The 17,864-nt window shown below is 46.3% G+C and overlaps 1 protein-coding gene across 1 annotated transcript in view; it reads right to left on the minus strand.

Moving 5' to 3' along the window:
• Window positions 1-17,864, minus strand: part of LOC138498060 (dynein regulatory complex protein 1-like) — a 371,050-nt gene that overhangs the window by 82,848 nt on the left and 270,338 nt on the right. Inside the window, exon 12 of the mRNA XM_069621906.1 lies at window positions 9,926-10,015. Within this exon, the coding sequence (XP_069478007.1) occupies window positions 9,926-10,015 (90 nt within the window). The remainder of the gene's footprint in view (window positions 1-9,925; window positions 10,016-17,864) is intronic.

Genomic DNA, 17,864 nt, shown 5'->3' on the forward strand with positions numbered 1-17,864 from the left:
TAGTGTGAGCGATGTGGACACCCCCACCACCCCCGCTCCCCTTCTACGGTATTATGTGATTCATCATTTTCATTCCTGCCGAATGTGCAGTAAAAGCGCATTCAGCATTTTTCCCCCATTATTTTCTTGCAATACTCTTACAGCTGTCATCCCTTCTTGATACATGCGCTGTTCTTACTGTTCAATCTGATTTTTGGTCTCTCCAGTCTACCGAAGCTACTCTGCTCTATGTTCCCAATTCTCTTCTTTCAGCTTGCCAAGGGAATGAGGGGGGGATACTCGGGTGCCAGATGGTGTGGTGTGTGAAGTGTACTTTGAAGGGTAGGTCGTCAGTTGTTTTCGGAATTGCAGGGTACAGTCTGCAAGCCTGATGTGGGGCGGGATGTTGCTCCAGATCCGATGTGTGTAGTTGGAGAAGCAGGTTTCCTGATTTTCTCCTCATATTATGAATTTAGAGTCTGGCTGTGTCTTGTCTCCAGGTGCTGCATTGAGGTCTAGTGATCCTGGGGGTTCCTGCCAAGTAGAGTGGTCACTTGTATGCAATGCAGCAGATCATAAGGGGGTGCAGGAGGGGGGCAGTCAGCGTGGGTATGATCTACTCACATTTCTTTAGCCCTTCGAGGAGGCATGTGGCTGCACGTAGTACACTTTTCAAAGGGGGCAGAGTGCAGTAGGAGATGCCAGCCCTCAGGGCATTACCCCGTACAGGTGTGATTGTAACTATGGCTTGGACAGTGTTCCTTAAGTGTACGCCTAGCAGGTATGCTTTGAATTTGTGGAGCAGTGAGAGATGGTACAACGCTGTCCTGATTTTCCTGGTAATTTTAGTTTTGGAGGCTATTTTTTTTTTTTTTTTTATTATTGTTTCGATAGTAAATTTACTTTACACCTTTACAAATATTAATAAACATAAAAATACATTAAAAGAGCCTATTATGTACATAAAACGAATACAACCAAATTTCATTTACTCTAAAAAGACATTGAGATAAAACCTTTCAAGTATACCAAGACACTGTGTGTACAATCATAAGACCTCTACAATATACTCTAGACGTATACATCATAACAGGCCGACGTCCACTCAAAACACCGTTACAGATAATAGGGCAAAAGAGAAGAAGGAAAGAAGAAAGACGCAACAAGCAATCAATCAAAATTCAACAACACAAAAAAAAACAAAAACAAATACGGCAGTAAGTACAGATACCAACCAATTATAACGTTCAAAATTTCTTACCTATGCGGGTGGGCCAAACCTATGCTGTTAAAACTTACATAATTCATCGGCAACAGCTGTTCTTCAATCAATGTAACAAGTCTAACAGTTGCTAAGATAATGGCATTCGAGGATCCCTGCATGCATCTTATCCATATTAAATTGGCTTCAAAGCTCGAGTAAGAAAAGAACAGAGAAGCCAAACAGTACAATCTTTGATTCGCAAAAAATTTACAGTAGATAAATAGATGTTCTAGCGTTTCATTTTCAGACCTATTCAGACAAAATCGACATCCATGCCTCTTTGCCAACTCCCCATACCCGGCCCAAGACCAAATGCGCGCTCCCGTGTGGATAAGATCCAAACGGAAGCGCATATAAGTCTGTCTGGCCCTTTTTTCCGGAAAACAAAGGATATAGGGCAACCTTGGAATAACAGCGTGTCTAAACATTGCATAGGTCGTGAAGGAGGAGTAACCCCCAATCTTGTCAGAATTATGAGCCCAAGAGTTGCAAAAGAAGCGAGTTCTAACTTTACTTGGAGTTCTAGTCAAGTCTTTCATAGTCATATTAAGCGACTCCAGAGTCTCCATTATTTCTTCCTTTGCTTCCCGAACCGAAGCCGGGCAATTTTTTTCCAACATTATCTGAAACTCCTCATAGAGTGAGTTAGTGGGAGGCAAAAGAACTTTACAAAAGGCATTTACCTTCCTCCAAAGATATTTGTCGGCTAAAGAATAGAGTCCCAACTCATGTAATATAATGGAATTTGGTAGATAACTTGGAAGCCCTAGAATTTTCTTCCAGAGTTGACCTTGAATCTGGTTTAACAAGGGCCCCAACTTCAGCAGGCATATATCAAGAGTATAAAGCAAGATGGGCTCTATTTTCATCGTGTAGAATTGAATGAGGGGCAAGAGAGAAAAGCTACAGTATTTGGCGTAAATTATTCGCATTTGTCCCATTAGCGGGCCAAGCTTCGCTTTCAACAAGGCCCGCCATCCCTCAAGTGAGTTCCCGTTAGACAAGTGATAGCCCAGGTAGATGACCGCATCCTTCCTAGCAATGGACTGCTGATTGATAGTGAATGTAAATCTAGGCAGTTTTTTTTTAGCCGTGAAAATCATAATATGGGATTTCGCCGGATTAACTGTCATGTTATTCAGCAAACAATATTCGTAAAATGTATTTAGTTTGTTCTGCAGACCAAAAGGGACTCTATCGAATAGAATAATATCATCAGCAAAGGCTAACCAATGCAAACGCATGGTACCCAGTATTACAGGAAATGAATTAATCTCTTTCCATAGATTCTCAATATCTGCGAGATATAGATTGAATAGAGTTGCAGCCAGATTACATCCCTGTTTGACCCCTATTCTCGTAGGAATATTAGCAGAAAGGAGCCCCTTAGCATTAATCCGAATTTGACATGAGGTGTTTGTATGAAGGGCAGCAATTAGGGCCACCAAGGTGGATGGAATGCCATAAGCCAACATCTTGAGCCAGAGGCGAGCTCGAAGGACATTGTCAAAAGCACATGTGAGATCAATGGCAGCCATATAAATGGTGCCCTTGGATTCTCCGTGCACAGCTCTCCTTAAGTGTACTAAGATTGAGGCGTTTAATTGGGTACCCATTGCCCTACGAAAACCTACCTGTGCTTTAGACAAGATATTAAGGTTCCTTATATGATTTTCCAAATCAACCAAAATTAGTCGTGTAAAAATTTTCGCTGCGGTGTCGATCAAAGCAATAGGTCTGAAATTCGCGGGATTGCTTAACACCCCCTTTTTATGTATGGGAATGATAATGGCTATAAGCCATGATGCTGGAATAATCCCGGTGTGATAAATCGACTGATAACATGACAGTAAATACCTAGCCCAAAAATGGGGATCGGATTTGTACACACAAGGGGGCAGCCCATCAGGGCCGGCAGCTTTTGATGGATTTAGCTGCTCAATTGCCCATATAATATCCTTTACTTCCCAAGGACAGATCACCGGAAGAGACAAGTGCACCGGAATGCACTCTGATTCAATATACCTATCAGGTAGAGAGAATTTCAAACTAAAGAACCCCTCCCATTCTGGGCCTAAAATAACCGCCACCATACGAAGATCGGCTTTTCCTACAGGATTTCTTAAAATGGCCCATACGTCTCGGACTTTTTTTTTACACAGCAGGCCAATCATGTGTTGGTTGGCCAGAATATGGGCTGCCCTACGCAACAGGGTTAGCTGTTGCTTATAACGCGCCTCGATCATGTTTTTTTGGCGATTATAAGCATACTGACATATGATGCGCTTCCTTAGTATGCGAAGATCGCAGTTTCTTTGCTTTTTTAGACATGCGACCTGGATAGCATTGATCTGGGCAATCCCAATATTCGACTTTCCCAAGGGATCTTTCGCAACATCTACCAAATGCATATGGATCATTTTAGCATTAATTGCGTTGATTTTGGTCGCATTCTCTGTAGAAACTTTAGCGTCCCAATTCACTAAAATATCCCTACTTACCAGAAATGACACCTTCCTGCAGCTGGCAGGATTCCAATTGACAGATATTTTATTTCTGTCACATGACACTAGGGCTGCAGGGGCCGAAGCTACATAACATTCCCCCCCCATATGCAAGCGAGAATATAGCATATGATGATCACTCATATCCAGATCTAAAATCTGTATGGGTTCAAGCAGCCCAGAGCATGCTTTCGAGGCAAATAAATAATCAATAAGTGAGGTGGATAGGCCTCGCTGCCAAGAGAACTGAATGGAATGAGAAGCCAATTGAATTGGATAAATCCCCCATGAGTGGAAGAGCGATAATATTTTCTGGCCTCTGTCCTTGGCCTGTTGCGTATAGGCCGAACTACTAGAAGAGGGACGTGTTGTATTCTTTAGATATAGATAACAATTCAAATCACCTCCCTAGCTGCATAAGATAGGATCCGTTCTAAGTCCTCCAGAAATATATCTAACGAAACGGCTTTGGGATTCCAATATATGGATAATAGGAGCAGGTTCAAATCCTTAAGCGTCAATTTTAGTTTTGGAGGCTATTGATAAAAACTAGATGTGTAGCTTTGGAAGACAAGTGGGGCAAGAACCCTTCCAGTTGCGTCAGCGAGTCATTCCTGGACTTGGGCGGGCTTGGGGTCCTGCTGATGAGCAATGCTGCTTTGGCAGAGATGAGCTTTAGGTGGGTCCTAGAGATGAAGGATGGATAATGGTCGGACATTCCTCGAGTTAAATGATGGTTTGGGTCTATTTGACCTAATCACATTTGATTGAATTTATTTGACCTTAATTTGGTCTAAAATACAGGGGGAGACCCCCACAACCCCGCTCCCCACTTCCCCTCAACCTGATCTTTACCCTTACCCACCCCCATATATATATTTAATTACATTTGACTGATAAAAAGGTCAAAGAAATTCGATCAAATGTTTTAGGTCAAATGTATTTAAGTCACTTATGCTAATACCTACATTATGCCTCTGATGATGTGGATTAGGATAGGTTGAATGCATTGTAGTGTCTTGTACTGTGTTTTACTATATTGTATTTTGTTTTATTTTAAAGCGCAACCTTTGCCAATAGGCACCTTGCACTATAGTGTTGCAGAGAATTGTGCGTCGAATGATCTGAGTGGAAATGGTGCCTTCAAGATCTTTTTTTCCATGTTTGCAGTTTCTTCTGAAGCTCAGCAAATTGCTGTCTGTATGCAGCTTCAGAAGAGGGGCGTTCCAGATTTGACTAGCCTAGATGGAAAATGCCTTACCACCTACTGTTCTTTTAAATATTGGAATGCCCAGTCAGCATGCCCTTGATGAGCATAGTGTTCTTATGGGAAAGTAGACGGTAAGTCAGTGTCATTGAACAGCTGGTTTCTTAACATGACATGTATAGCTTTAGGTGCAAGACACATTGATTTAAAAATTGCTTGTGATCTCATTGGCAACGAATGCAGAACGACTATGCCTGGTAACGTATGTTAAAATGTATCGATCTTGAATAGCACCCTGGCTTTTGCATTCTGGGATAGATACTGTTTGCATAAACCAATTGTGATGATATGATATGATAGTTTATTTATAATGAGCTTAATACCCAGAGGTTTCTAAGCGCGGACCCGGGGATCGAACTTGTGTAGCTTTGTGTCGTCTTGCTTCCAAGGCGAACACCATGCCCCTGAGCTATCCTCCCTGACACAAAGGCATTTAATTGCCAATATTTGACATGAGAATGACGTGTGTAAGAAGATACCCACCTTTCCTTAAAGGGTAGAATCATATCTTCCCCACTGTGCAACTTTGATTAGGGAGTGGGAGTGAACGTGCAGCATTCATTATAATATCCAATTCATCACACATTATAATACCCAGTTCCTCACAAATGTTTGCAGGGCTTTCTCTCAGATGTGGATTCAGTTTTGAATCCAAACACCAATCACAAATAGGTCATATCTGGTCGAACAGTTGCAGCCCTTGCTCTCCGAGGCAGGCAGTAGACTTGACCATATATGGTAAGATTCATCTTCCATCCAGTCTATCGTAGAGACAATATGTGTGCTTAGAAATTCGAAGGGGTTGGCCTGATGCACAAATACGAGATACAACAGGCTGTAGCCCGCTGGAATCAAACAAACTCTGAGGGACATAGGATTGCGCTCAGGGGCGCAAACAAAATTTGTTTCCTTCCTAGAGAGGTCTTGGATGAAGTTGAGTAAACCAGTTTCAAAACCTTTCTCCAGAGTCACTGATTTCTTCTTCTGTCTCCCACTGGCACACGGTGATAGACGCCCGAGAGTGGCTCTCTCTGGAAAAGGTAAATTGTCTGGCATGCCTTCTTGGCAAATAGTGTGCTTTCATCCCACACCTTGCCTTCAAATCTGGATATACCATCTTAAAAAGATGCCGTATAGTTGAACTTTTAAATGCCAAAAGAGTAAAATCCAGCCAGATTTCAAGAACAACCACAAGGACTAGATATCAGAAAACTGTATGTATAAAGCATTTGGGCATGGACCTGCATTTGTTTTCTAATCATTCTGAAAATCCAAGTGATGCTTCCTGTTTAGTAGTCAACATGTTTTGTCCTTGTTGACTTATAACAACATGGTCACTCCAGAATGACTGAATAAGATGCTGCCACATTAACTGGTGCAAACTGGAGGTGGTGGCAGGACCTTCTCCTACAGCGAAGCTGCCATGTCTCTGCTAACAAGGCAACGTTGGACTTGCTGCAGACCAAAGCAAATGCACAGCTCAAGGCTAGTACAGCTCTGCTGACAAGCCAATATTAGGCTTGCTGCAGATTGAGACTGTTGCATCGCTGAGGGTTACCACATCTCTGCTGATAGGCCAAGGACAGGCTGTCAGCATATTGAGGCAGACGCACTGCTGAGGGCTTCCACATCTCTGCTGATAGGCCAAGGACAGGCTGTCAGCATATTGAGGCAGACGCACTGCTGAGGGCTTCCACGTCTCTGCTGATAGGCCAAGGACAGGCTGTCAGCAGAGTATGATATGATATGATATTTTATTTATATTGCGGTCATACACAGGTGTTTCAGAGCGCGGCCAGGCAAAGGGAGGGGGAGCAGGAGAGAAAACAAAAACAAACGATCTTCGCGCAAGTGCATGGGAAAGGGAAAGGGGGAAAGTGCAAGGAAAAAAGAGGGGGAATGAGAAGTGCAAAGCATAGGAGAAACAAGATAAATAATGAGTTAGTGGATAAATAAATGAATAAATAAAGGTGATCAAGAGCAGTGGTAGTGCAGCCGGAGAAGGGTGCAGTGCAGGGCAGGTCAGATAGGGTAACATCTGATAAGTGCAGGAGAGGAGTGAGTGGGGGGACTGAATGGGTACAGATAACAGGCTCCAGTGCAAGGATGGCCGGGAGGCAGTGCAGGAGGGTGTCCGGGTGGGGAGGTAACTGAGCCCGAAGGGCCCAGTTGGCAGGTGAGGCAGTGCCGAGAAGAGAAAGCAGATCAACAGGGGAGGAGAGTGGCAAAGGCAGATTGCAAAGAGGAAGGTGTTAAGGAGCTTCCGGAACTGTAGATGGTTTTCCTCAAGTTTCAGGGTGGCAGGGAGGCCGTTCCAAAGGGAGGCCCTGGCCAAAGACAGCGATCTGGCCACTGCACGTTTCTTTGAAAAACGGCAGACCCTGAGGCAGTTAGAGGAAGAGGAGCGAAGGGCTCGGGAGGGGAGGTATTTACGGAGGGATAGTTGAAGGTATTTTGGACCCATGCCCCAGAAGGCCTTGTGGACAATGCAAAGGGTTTTAAATGTAATCCTTGCATCCACTGGGAGCCAGATTGAGGCAGCCGCACTGCTTAGGGCTTCCACGTCTCTGCTGATGGGCCAAGGAAAGGCTGTCAGCAGAAGCACTGCTGTAGGCTACCACGTCTCTGCTGATGGGCCAAGGACAGGCTGTCAGCAGAAGCACTGCTGTAGGCTACCACGTCTCTGCTGATGGGCCAAGGACAGGCTGTCAGCAGAAGCACTGCTGTAGGCTACCACGTCTCTGCTGATGGGCCAAGGACAGGTTGTCAGCAGATTGAGACAGATGCACTGCTAAGGGCTATCACATCTCTGCTGATAGGCCAAGGACAGGCTGTCAGCAGGAGCACCACTGTGGGTTACCTCTGCTGATAAGTCAAGGACAGGCTTGCTACAGATTGAGGCAGAGGAACAGAAAAGGGCTACCATGTCACTATTCACAGGGTGAGGATAGTCTTCCTACAGATATAGGTAGATGCAGAGCTGAGGGCTCTGTGCACCATGCACAAAGAGTTTACAGGGAAGGACTGCATTCATCAAAAATCTATTTTACATTCTTGCAAAATCATTCTTAGCACTATTAGTATGGATCTGCTTTGCAAGTATCATTGCTTCAGTAAACGATTGAAACCATTCTCTTCAAGGAACTCTTTGACCCTTAGGACTGAGCATTAAAATCTGTGGCTCTTTGTCGTTGCAGCCGTCTCCCCTTGGCTCTTACTGTTTTCTGCAAGTCTTAGCCCACACTGCCTTCAGCGATCCCCTGGCTTGCCCTTGCTTTGCTCTTAGCTGGCTCCTGTTAGTTGAGTACCTGCATGGTCCTTGCATTTGTCCCGTTTGTATCACAGGTGCCTGCATACACAAGGACTCTCTTGACTTGGCCACTGCACTTACCTGATCTGAATGTGACAAGGCTGTGAAGTTCAGTCTCTCCCCTCCCCCTTAACCACTTCGGGTGCTCTGAAGTGGATATGGTTTACAGAGGGCACCCTATAAATCAACTACATATAAATGAATGACTGTACTATCAGTTAGCACACATCTCATGAATTTTTTGCAGAACTTCGATGTGATTTAGACCCTTTCCCCAGTGCCTATCCTGCAATGCAACCCCTTCATATGTATAGCCCACAAATCGGTCTACCCATGTGATAAAATGGGTAGACGGATCTCTGGGTTTAGCAAAAACAAAGAGATGTTGGTACACAAAATGTATCCGGGGCAGTATTTTATTCTTGTGCACGAGTATAAAGGGTTCTCCATAGTCAGAACAGCTGACTTGGAGAGCCAACATGATTGTTACTCACAAAGCCCACTTCCAGATTCTTCAGTTTCACTGTAATAAGCACCAAAGCACTGTTTAGACCCTAAACCGCCTGGGTTTTCAGCTTGTTGACAAGGTTTTTCTGTGAGCCCACACCCCCTGGCAAGAAGAATCCAACAATTCCATCCAAATGGAATACATGAACAACGTGCAACCGATTTATGGAACACGGCGTGTGCTCCTGTACTATGTTCTAGTGGACCTTATTTCATATGAATCCCTTCCCTCGAACCTGTGGAGCACCAGGGACCGGCTAACAGATACACCACTTTTTAGAGAAAGACGAAATGTGCTCCCATAGGAACCACCACGCTTTCCCAGCAGTGATTTATGAAGGAAGCAATGAGAGTAGAACAAGGCTGACCGTCTTTAACCTAGGCCATTGAAGCTGCAGCCATGTGTACTGCTCACAGCCGAGGAGCATCTCAGTGGAATGGCCTACTCCAACATGTGTACCAAAGAAAGAGCCAGTGTTCAGAGTCGCCATGCGTCCATGACCAGGCCAAGTGCCGAATGCTCCTTCACTACCCACACCAGACAACAATCTTCTAATTTAACATGCTTTGAAATAGCAGCCTCTATTAAAAAATGTTGCATGACCAAAGGAGTCCAAGCAACATCCTACAGCTGGGAAAGCAGAACATTTCCTGGGAAAACAAGGATTACAACCGTGGCGAGAAGAGGCCCTGCTGAGTAAGATACAGCCCAAAATGGCAAATCCCATGCAAAATGTTGGTTGGTGTCTAGAAGAAGGCAGGTGCAGACATGCTATGGGTTATGAATCCCGGGTTGAGCTTTCATGTACAACTGTTAAGTTATCGCCAAGACATGGTGAATTAAATTGAAAGCTAAGAGGCGCATTTCAGTATTGGTTGAGTTCATGATTTTGCCGCATGGGGGATGGGGAGAAGAAACCGTTAGGGACTTGGGAAGTAAATTATAAAAAATATGTAAAGTCTATACATCGCCCACTGGAGGTTTCACAACATTAACTCCTGTTGTGCTTATATAACAATTTCAGGCAAAACAAACTAATACAAAGATTTCAAATAATAATAAAAGTGTCTCAATCAAAGGAGTCTGAGCTCACCACAAACACCGCTTCCAGCTTCATCAGGGAGCCCTCGTCTTTCTGTAGCGGCGCCAGGAGTTTCCGTAGCTTGCTCTCGATGAGAAAGCCCTGCAAGTGAAAAAGGCATGAAGCACATTAACCTTGACCACATCCTCTAGCAATTCAACGTGCTCATTTGCTGATAGAGCACCAACATGAAGAAGGCATCCCCCACCACCAGTCGAAAAGAAAGGCTGTTTGCATCCTCTGATGCCTGAGAAATCCCCAGTGATTAAGATGGGGCAAACAGCTTCATGTTTCTCCTAGAGGTTACTGCTGTGGGTCTACATTAGTCCTCCTCTCATGTCTAGAAAATTAGCCACCTTCATCAAAAATATTTATCTTAAAGCACGTCAATCAAAACAAAGAAGGTGTTAAGTCAGAAAGTCCTTTCTGGCAAGCCGTTGGCTAACTCAACCCTGTTGTCTTTCTTTCTGGCTTTTTGAAATCCAGACTTATTTTTGCCATCAGAGAGACTGCTCCAGGGGTCCCACTGAAGGGCACAACTGTGTCAGGTGTGCTGCCCATATAGCTACCAGGACAGGGGTACTTAAAGTGCCCATTTTGTTCTAGGGTGAGTCCCCGTACCCTGAAGGTATTTCAGTGCCACAGGCTTCCTTTCTATCTCGTTCACGCAGTGCACATCTTTACAATATTCGCAAAGCTACGCCTTTTCTTTCTTTCCATGCATCTGAGCTCTGAATATCCCCTCTCATCTATTCACACCTCTTCTAATGCTCCTGTCTTCTCTTTGACCTTCCTGTCTTGCGCCCAAGTCCTCTCAGATCCATCTATAACTCATCTATTTGTCTCTTATTCTCACTCTTGTCTTGTCTCTCTACTCAATCTCACCTGCTCGCTCTTCCCTTCGTTGGCTTCCCTTTCATTCCCACCTGCAATTCAATTTCATTTGTTTAGTCTAATGAGCTCGTTTTCATTAATTGAGTAATTTGGCGGCGGGAGCAGTTACGTGTTGACATACACATAGGTGGCTCCACGCCGTCAAAATGTCGTCATTTGCATGGCAGAGTGCAAAACTGCAGGGCAAAAGGCGACATACACACATGTACGCCGCCTTTGGCCCTGCACTTTTGGCCTTGGGGACCAAAGGCACAGCAGTATAATACGTAGCGACCTGGGGGACTTTGATTCGTCACCTCCCTTCAGCGAGCTTGAGCTGTTTTAAGCCCAGAGCTATGAGGGCGATTTTCCAGAACTCTATCTATGGGTGTGCCTAATTGTCAGACTCTGATAAGTGGCGGGTGATATGGGACCCCAGAAGTGTGATGCTGGTGTGGTATGTGGGATGGTGAGGGGAAAAGGGGGATTGTTGTTGTTTGTTGGATACTATGAAAACCCTAATACAAATATTTCAATAAAACAAAACGATCAGTGAGAAATGTTTTAGCATCTGTGATCTGACAGACCAGGGAGGGTAACTTTCAGAGAACTCATGGAGAGAGAGCCACATCTTAATATGGATGGGTAGGCGATCCAGGGAAGTGGCACACATTTTCTCCTCCGAGGAAATCTCTCAAATCTCATATCATCAAATTTTGATTTGCGAGCCTTCCGTTCTTTTCCATCAGCAAGCCAGTGTGTTCCGAGCCTCCAACAGAAAGTGGCTAATCAGAGTTGCTATGAAAACTCTTAGGGGATAGACAGATCCTACTCTCTCACCCAGCAAAACCCCCAATGGGTCCATTGGTAACTGTGACCCAGTAATCTCTTTTAGTAGGGCCAAAACCTCCTTCCAAAATGTACGGACCTTCGCAGAAGTCCACCAGAGATGTAAAAAATCACCTCTGAACCCATGACGTCTCCAACATTGAGGGGAGATAATAGACGGTTTAATCTTATTCAGATGGGTTTGATACATGTACCACCTGCACAAAATTTTATACGCGTTTTCTTTACTTGTCACACAGTGGGATGCTGTGGCGGACCTTGCCAATATCCTTCTCCAAGACTCCTCAGACAGACCGTTCCAAATCCCTTTCCCACAATGTGACATGTAAGAGAACTTCACATCCGTATCTGATCTATCTAACAATGTGTACAATTTGGTGAACTTTTTCTTAAAACAACCCTCTCTCATGGAGAGCTCAAGTGTCGTGGACAGGCACGTTCCAGCCCCACGTGTGGCAACGTTTGTCACCCAATGTCTAAATTCACAGCATCGGAATCGTACAGTCTTTCATTCTTCAAAAGTAGGCAGGGCATCACCACTCCACAAAAACCCCAGAGGTTAAGCCAGAGGAGAAGCCTGGATTACCAATGACCAGTGACAGGGGACCCTCCCCACTTGGTACCCCCCACAACCTGACAGCCTTATCCTAATACGAGAGCAATATGCATGTGGAGGACAGGAGAGCATCAGTGCTAGTTCAGAAGGTCCTGCTGAGGTGTGGCAGATCTTGAAATGCCAGCTTAGTGACCAATGGCTGAATAGGAACCCAATGTGCCCTACCAATATCATTCCGTCACTCTAGTTTAGGTGATAAATTGGCTGGCATAACATAGTTATCGAGGACAGCATACATGCCAACATTCTGTGACCAAAAATCTGTAGGAATCTTAAAGTTTCAAAAATAGTCAGGCGAGGAGGTAATGATAGGAATAGGGTGCGTCAGCAGCCCATTGTCATTGAATGAGCCCGCCGCCGCGCGTGCATTCAATGACAATGAGGCGCCTGCCACGTCTTCTGCCATCACGCCAGCTCGGGGGAGTCCTTGAAAGACTCACCGGAGTTGACGTGGTGGGGGGCTAATGGCGCCTTTTGTGAAAGGCACTCGCGGCGGAGGGGCGCCCTTAGCCCACCGCGTGGGCGCCTTTTACATCAAAGGCCTGCATGCTGCGCCTTCTCCCGCTACGCCAGCTCGGGGAAGTCCTTGAAAGACTCCCCCAAGCTGGCGTGGTGGGGGGCTAATGGCGCCTTTGGCCAAAAGGCACCCGCGGTGGAGGGGCGCTTTTAGCCCACCGCCGTGGGTGCCTTTGACATTAAAAGCCTGCATACTGCGCCTTCTCCCGCTACGCCAGCTCGGGGATGTCCTTGAAAGACTCCCCCGAGTTGGCGTGGTGGGGGGCTAATGGCGCCTTTTGCCAAAGGCACCCGCGGCGTAGGGGCGCTTTTAGCCCACCGCCGTGGGTGCCTTTGACATTAACAGCCTGCATGCCGTGCTTCTCCCGCTACGTCAGCTCGGGGAAGTCCTTGAAAGACTCCCCCGAGTTGGCGTGGTGGGGGGCTAATGGCGCCTTTTGCCAAAGGCACCTGCAGCGGAGGGGCGCTTTTAGCCCACCGCCGTGGGTGCCTTTGACATTAACAGCCTGCATGCCACGCCTTCTCCCGCTACGCCAGCTTGGGGAAGTCCTTGAAAGACTCCCCCAAGCTGGCGTGGTGGGGGACTAATGGCGCCTTTAGCCAAAGGCACCCGCGGCGGAGGGGCGCTTTAGCCCACCGCCGTGGGTGCCTTTGACATTAAAAGCCTGCATGCCGGGAATTCTCCCGGTACGCCAGCTCGGGGGAGCCCTTGAAAGACTCCCCCGAGCTGGCGTGGGCAAAAAAAAAAAAAATGTAAAAAAAAAAAAAAAAATTTTGTCAAACAAATTTGGTGTCAAAAAATCGGTAGCCGGTAGGACTGCTTAAAAAGCGGTATCCTACCGCCTAAATCGGTAGGGTTGGCAAGTATGGGACAGGAACACCCACGCCTCCCCTATATTTATCAGCATGCAGAGCCTGTCTGCTCATCCGCAGCCTTCCATTAGACAACACAAATGTCATTATCATTTGCTGTAGGGCCTGGATAGAGGAGCGGGTGGGTTGTCGCATGATACAAGGGACTATTGGCCTGATTTAACTTTGTGAAAGTCGGTGTCCATTTACCCCCATGTAATCCAATTCACGATCGCTCCACTTAAATGGGAACTCACTTTTGATTATAACCATTTCATCCGAAGAGTCAGAGACGTTCAGTCCCATGGATTCACCTTGATTGACCACGAAACCTGAAGCTCGTTCGTACTTCCCAAGTTCTACCATCAAAGCAGACAGCGATGAGGGAGTGTGGGACATCATTAATAATATGAATTCTGCATATAAGGCTGCGTTAGGTTCAGTGTGCTCGGTGGGAATGCCCATAATACCTGCACTGGTTCTTATACGACTGGCCAAGGGTTCCATTATGAGAGCAAAAACAAGGAGGGGCAAAGGGCAAGCCTGTGGTGTACCTCTGGAGATCGGTATATAGCGTGAATAGTGTCAATTAATGCATATACTAATGGTCGGAAACTCAGAACAGGCCATGATTCAGGCACTAAAATTAGGACCAAATCCGAACGCCCCGAGCATCCAGTCTACCCTATCAATCTCCCCAGACGAGGTTTTTAGACAAGTCCGATCTATGAAAGTCTCCTCAAAACTGGTTCCTCCAAAACCATCAAGGACCACATTGACACCATGGCTGCTCTAGCCGACTTCTGCAACCACTCCTCCGCCATTGGAGTCTTCCCTCCCCCCCCCCCCCCCTGAAGCACTCCCTTGTACACACTCTTCTTAAAAAACCCTCTGCCGACCCGTCCTCCCTGGCTGTTCAACCAAAGCCTGGCACTTCTTGCCTACTGCATTGCCGCTCTCTGCCCCAACTTTCAGTGCTATGAGGATGACACTCAACTAATTTTCAGGCTCCCTTCAGCCACCTCTTCTCCTTCTCTCATCTCTGACTGTCTGTCTGCTATCCAGGCGTGCCACCAATGATCTCTGCCTTAATGCCAGTAAGAATGAGATTCTCCTCATTGGCACACCCGCCCCCTCCTTTCCTGTTTGTCTCTGGCCAGCCTCTCTTGGCCCTCTTCCTGCTCTCACCTGTGAGGCTAAAAACCTTGAGGTCATCTTCGACTCCACACACTCCTTCTCTCCTCACATCTCGGACGTCTCTAAGAGGTCACACTACCAGCTGCACCTCCCCAGAGGTATTATTCCTTTCCTCTCCTTCCCCCAGGGGCTCACTGTCTCCAGAGATATAGTTCTCTCAGGCTGGACTACTGCAACAGCCACTTTCTAAATCTGCCTGCCTCTACTCTCCGCCCTCTGCAACTCATCCAGAACAGGACTGCGAGACTTGTCCTTGGCCTAAAGCCCAGGGGTCGTATCTCTCCAGGACTGAAATCTCTGCACTGGCTCCTAGTGGCTGCGAGAATTCAGTTCAAACCCCTCTGCATTGTCCATAAGGCTTTATGGGGCCTGCGGCCTCCATATCTTCAAATCATCTCTCTTCTTAAATATATTCCTTCTCGAGCTCTTCGCTCATTCGCCTCCAACTCCCTCAGGGTCAGTCACTTCTCCAAGCAACAAGTTGGTGGTAGATCTCTTTCTTCGGCTCGGGCCTCCCTCTGGAACAGCCTCCCTGCTTCTCTGAAAATTGAGGAGAACCATCTCTGGTTCCAGAAGCACCTCAAGACCTTCCTCTTTGCCTCTGCTTTCTCTCCTCCTGTCCCCTGCTGAACTCCTGGCTGAAACTGCACTGGTCTCCTGGTTACCCCCTGCTCTCGGGCTCAGGTCCCGTCCCTGCCAGTTGCACACCTGCACTGCCCCCCTGGCAACCTTTGCATTCTGGGGCTGGCTCTGTATCTCTACAGCCCCCTACCAGCACTTGACACCTGATGCCTGCACTTACCCGTGCACCTGCCACCAGCTGGCCGCACTTCTTATTATTGTTCCTATTATTGTTTTCTATTTATTTACTGTTATCCCATGTACTGCACTTCCCCTCCTCCTCGCACTTTCCCCTTCCCCACCCCCCCTGCACATACGTGATCTCAATTTCACCTGGCCAGTATGATCATTGTCTCTCTTCCTTCTGTTCCCCTCCCTTGCCGTGTCGCGCCTTGAAACATTTGTTTATAGGCGCGTTATAAATGCCATATCATATCAAAGGCCTTGTTGGTGTCGAGTGCCAGCAACGTCATTGAGATTTTACACCTATGCCAGATCTCAACTACATTTATGGCATGCCTAATATTGTAATGCGTACTTCGGTTGACAATGAATCCGTCCGATCTCGGTGTACCAGGGATGGAAGAGCGCCCGCTAGCCTAGAAGCCAGAACCTTTGAGCAAATCTTGGTGTCTGTCTTAAGGAGTGAAAAAGGGCGATACTAATCGCAAAATGTGTCATCCTTAGCCGGCTTAAGTGTTAGAGACAGCACGGACTCCCCCATTGTTTCTGACACCACCTCCGACTGTGGAATGGAATTAAATAGTGCAGTAAGGGGAGAAATCAGCTGGTCTTAAATGTTTCGTAAAACATTGGTGTGAACCCATCCGGGTGCTGGGGCCTTTTGATTGAGACGTGAGTTAATTGCCATTTCAGTTTCATCTTTCGTGACAGGAAGCTCCAATTAGTTGCGGAGCATCTCGGAGAGCTTGGGAAGTGAAGCAGGAGTAAGGTTAGAGCCCTGCTCTATAAAATCCAAGCCCTCAGAAGTCATAAAGTGATCATAGAAAATTCAAGGAAGTCTCTCTGAACCATAAGATCCTGCAGTCATTCCTGATACCTGTTATGGGATTTCTGAAGCTCTGTATTTTCAGTTTCTATGCCAACAGCTTGTTAGCCTTATTACTATGCATGTAATGATATTGTTTCCTACGCAATAGGGTGTGGCGGTATCAGTTGCCATCAGCATTTCCAAATTTGACCTAGCCAATCTCAACTCCCTATAAGCTTTTGGGGATTTTGTCTGGACATGATGACCCCTCTGTCTAGTTCACGCACCTGAGTCTCCAGGCGCTCCCTTGCTTGTTTTCTCGATTTGAAGTAGGCCACTGAGAGGCTAATGATTTCTCCCCTTATGCCGGTCTTCACAGCATACCACTAAAACCCAGTCTTGGTCACATCTATATCATTATCAGTAAAATAGTTACCAATAGCCGTGGCAATTACTCTACGAACAACCGGGTCCTGGAAAAGCGGGTCATAAAGCTTCCACTTACGCTTCAAAATGGAGTGAATCCTATCTATGCGTAACGTAGCTGAAACTATAGAGTGATCGGAAAATAGTCAAGGGCCATTATCAGAGCTCGAAACAAAAGGGACCAACGAGGCTGGTAAGAAGAGCAGATCAATTAAAAAAAAAGCCCCTATGTACACTTGAGTAATGAGTATATTCTCTTTCACTGACATGGGCGAGCCTCCGGAAATCAATAATACCCAACTCCTGCACGGTTCTCAGCAAGGCGAGTGCATTTATATAATCTCTAGGAGTGGGTCGGAGCCTATTATACGCCCCCCAGATCCAGAAACAGATTAAAATCTCCCCCAATAATAAGCATGTCCTGTGTAAGTATTGGGAGAAGTGTTGATAAACAATCATGCTGATTATCACTCGGAAGATATCGAGAGGATAATGTTACAGGATGACCAGGTAGGGTTCCTTTCAATAGGAGCTGACTCCCCAGGATCTCTCAGCAAGCCCTTTTTAATAAAAAGGGATATCTCTCGCTATCAGGATTGCCGTACCCCTATTTTTGAATATGGCTGAAGCAATGTATTGGGCAGGGTAAGCGCTACACCTCAGCCTGTGCACATCCTGTCAAATCAGGATGTGCCCCTTGAAGCGTGTTGTGGACATCGTAGCAAACCTAGGTGTGAAGCAGCTCAAAGACCAACAAAGGGAAATCAGGGTAGGTTTCTGATGTGATAACGACCCACAGGCCCAATTCAAATCAGAGAGAAGATCAATCCCTCAAGATTCTTTTATTGAACCAATCAACCCCCGTGGCTATGACGGCTCTAAAACCAGCAAGAGAAGATCAATCCCTCCAGCTCCTTTTATAGAACCAATCAACCCCCGTGGCTGTGTCGGCCATGAGGCCAGCAAGAGAAGATCAATCCCTCCAGCACCATTTATAGAACCAACCAACC

This window comes from Ambystoma mexicanum, chromosome 5q (assembly GCF_040938575.1).
Source record: "Ambystoma mexicanum isolate Mex_15411 chromosome 5q, UKY_AmexF1_1, whole genome shotgun sequence".
NCBI classification, from domain to species: domain Eukaryota; kingdom Metazoa; phylum Chordata; class Amphibia; order Caudata; family Ambystomatidae; genus Ambystoma; species Ambystoma mexicanum.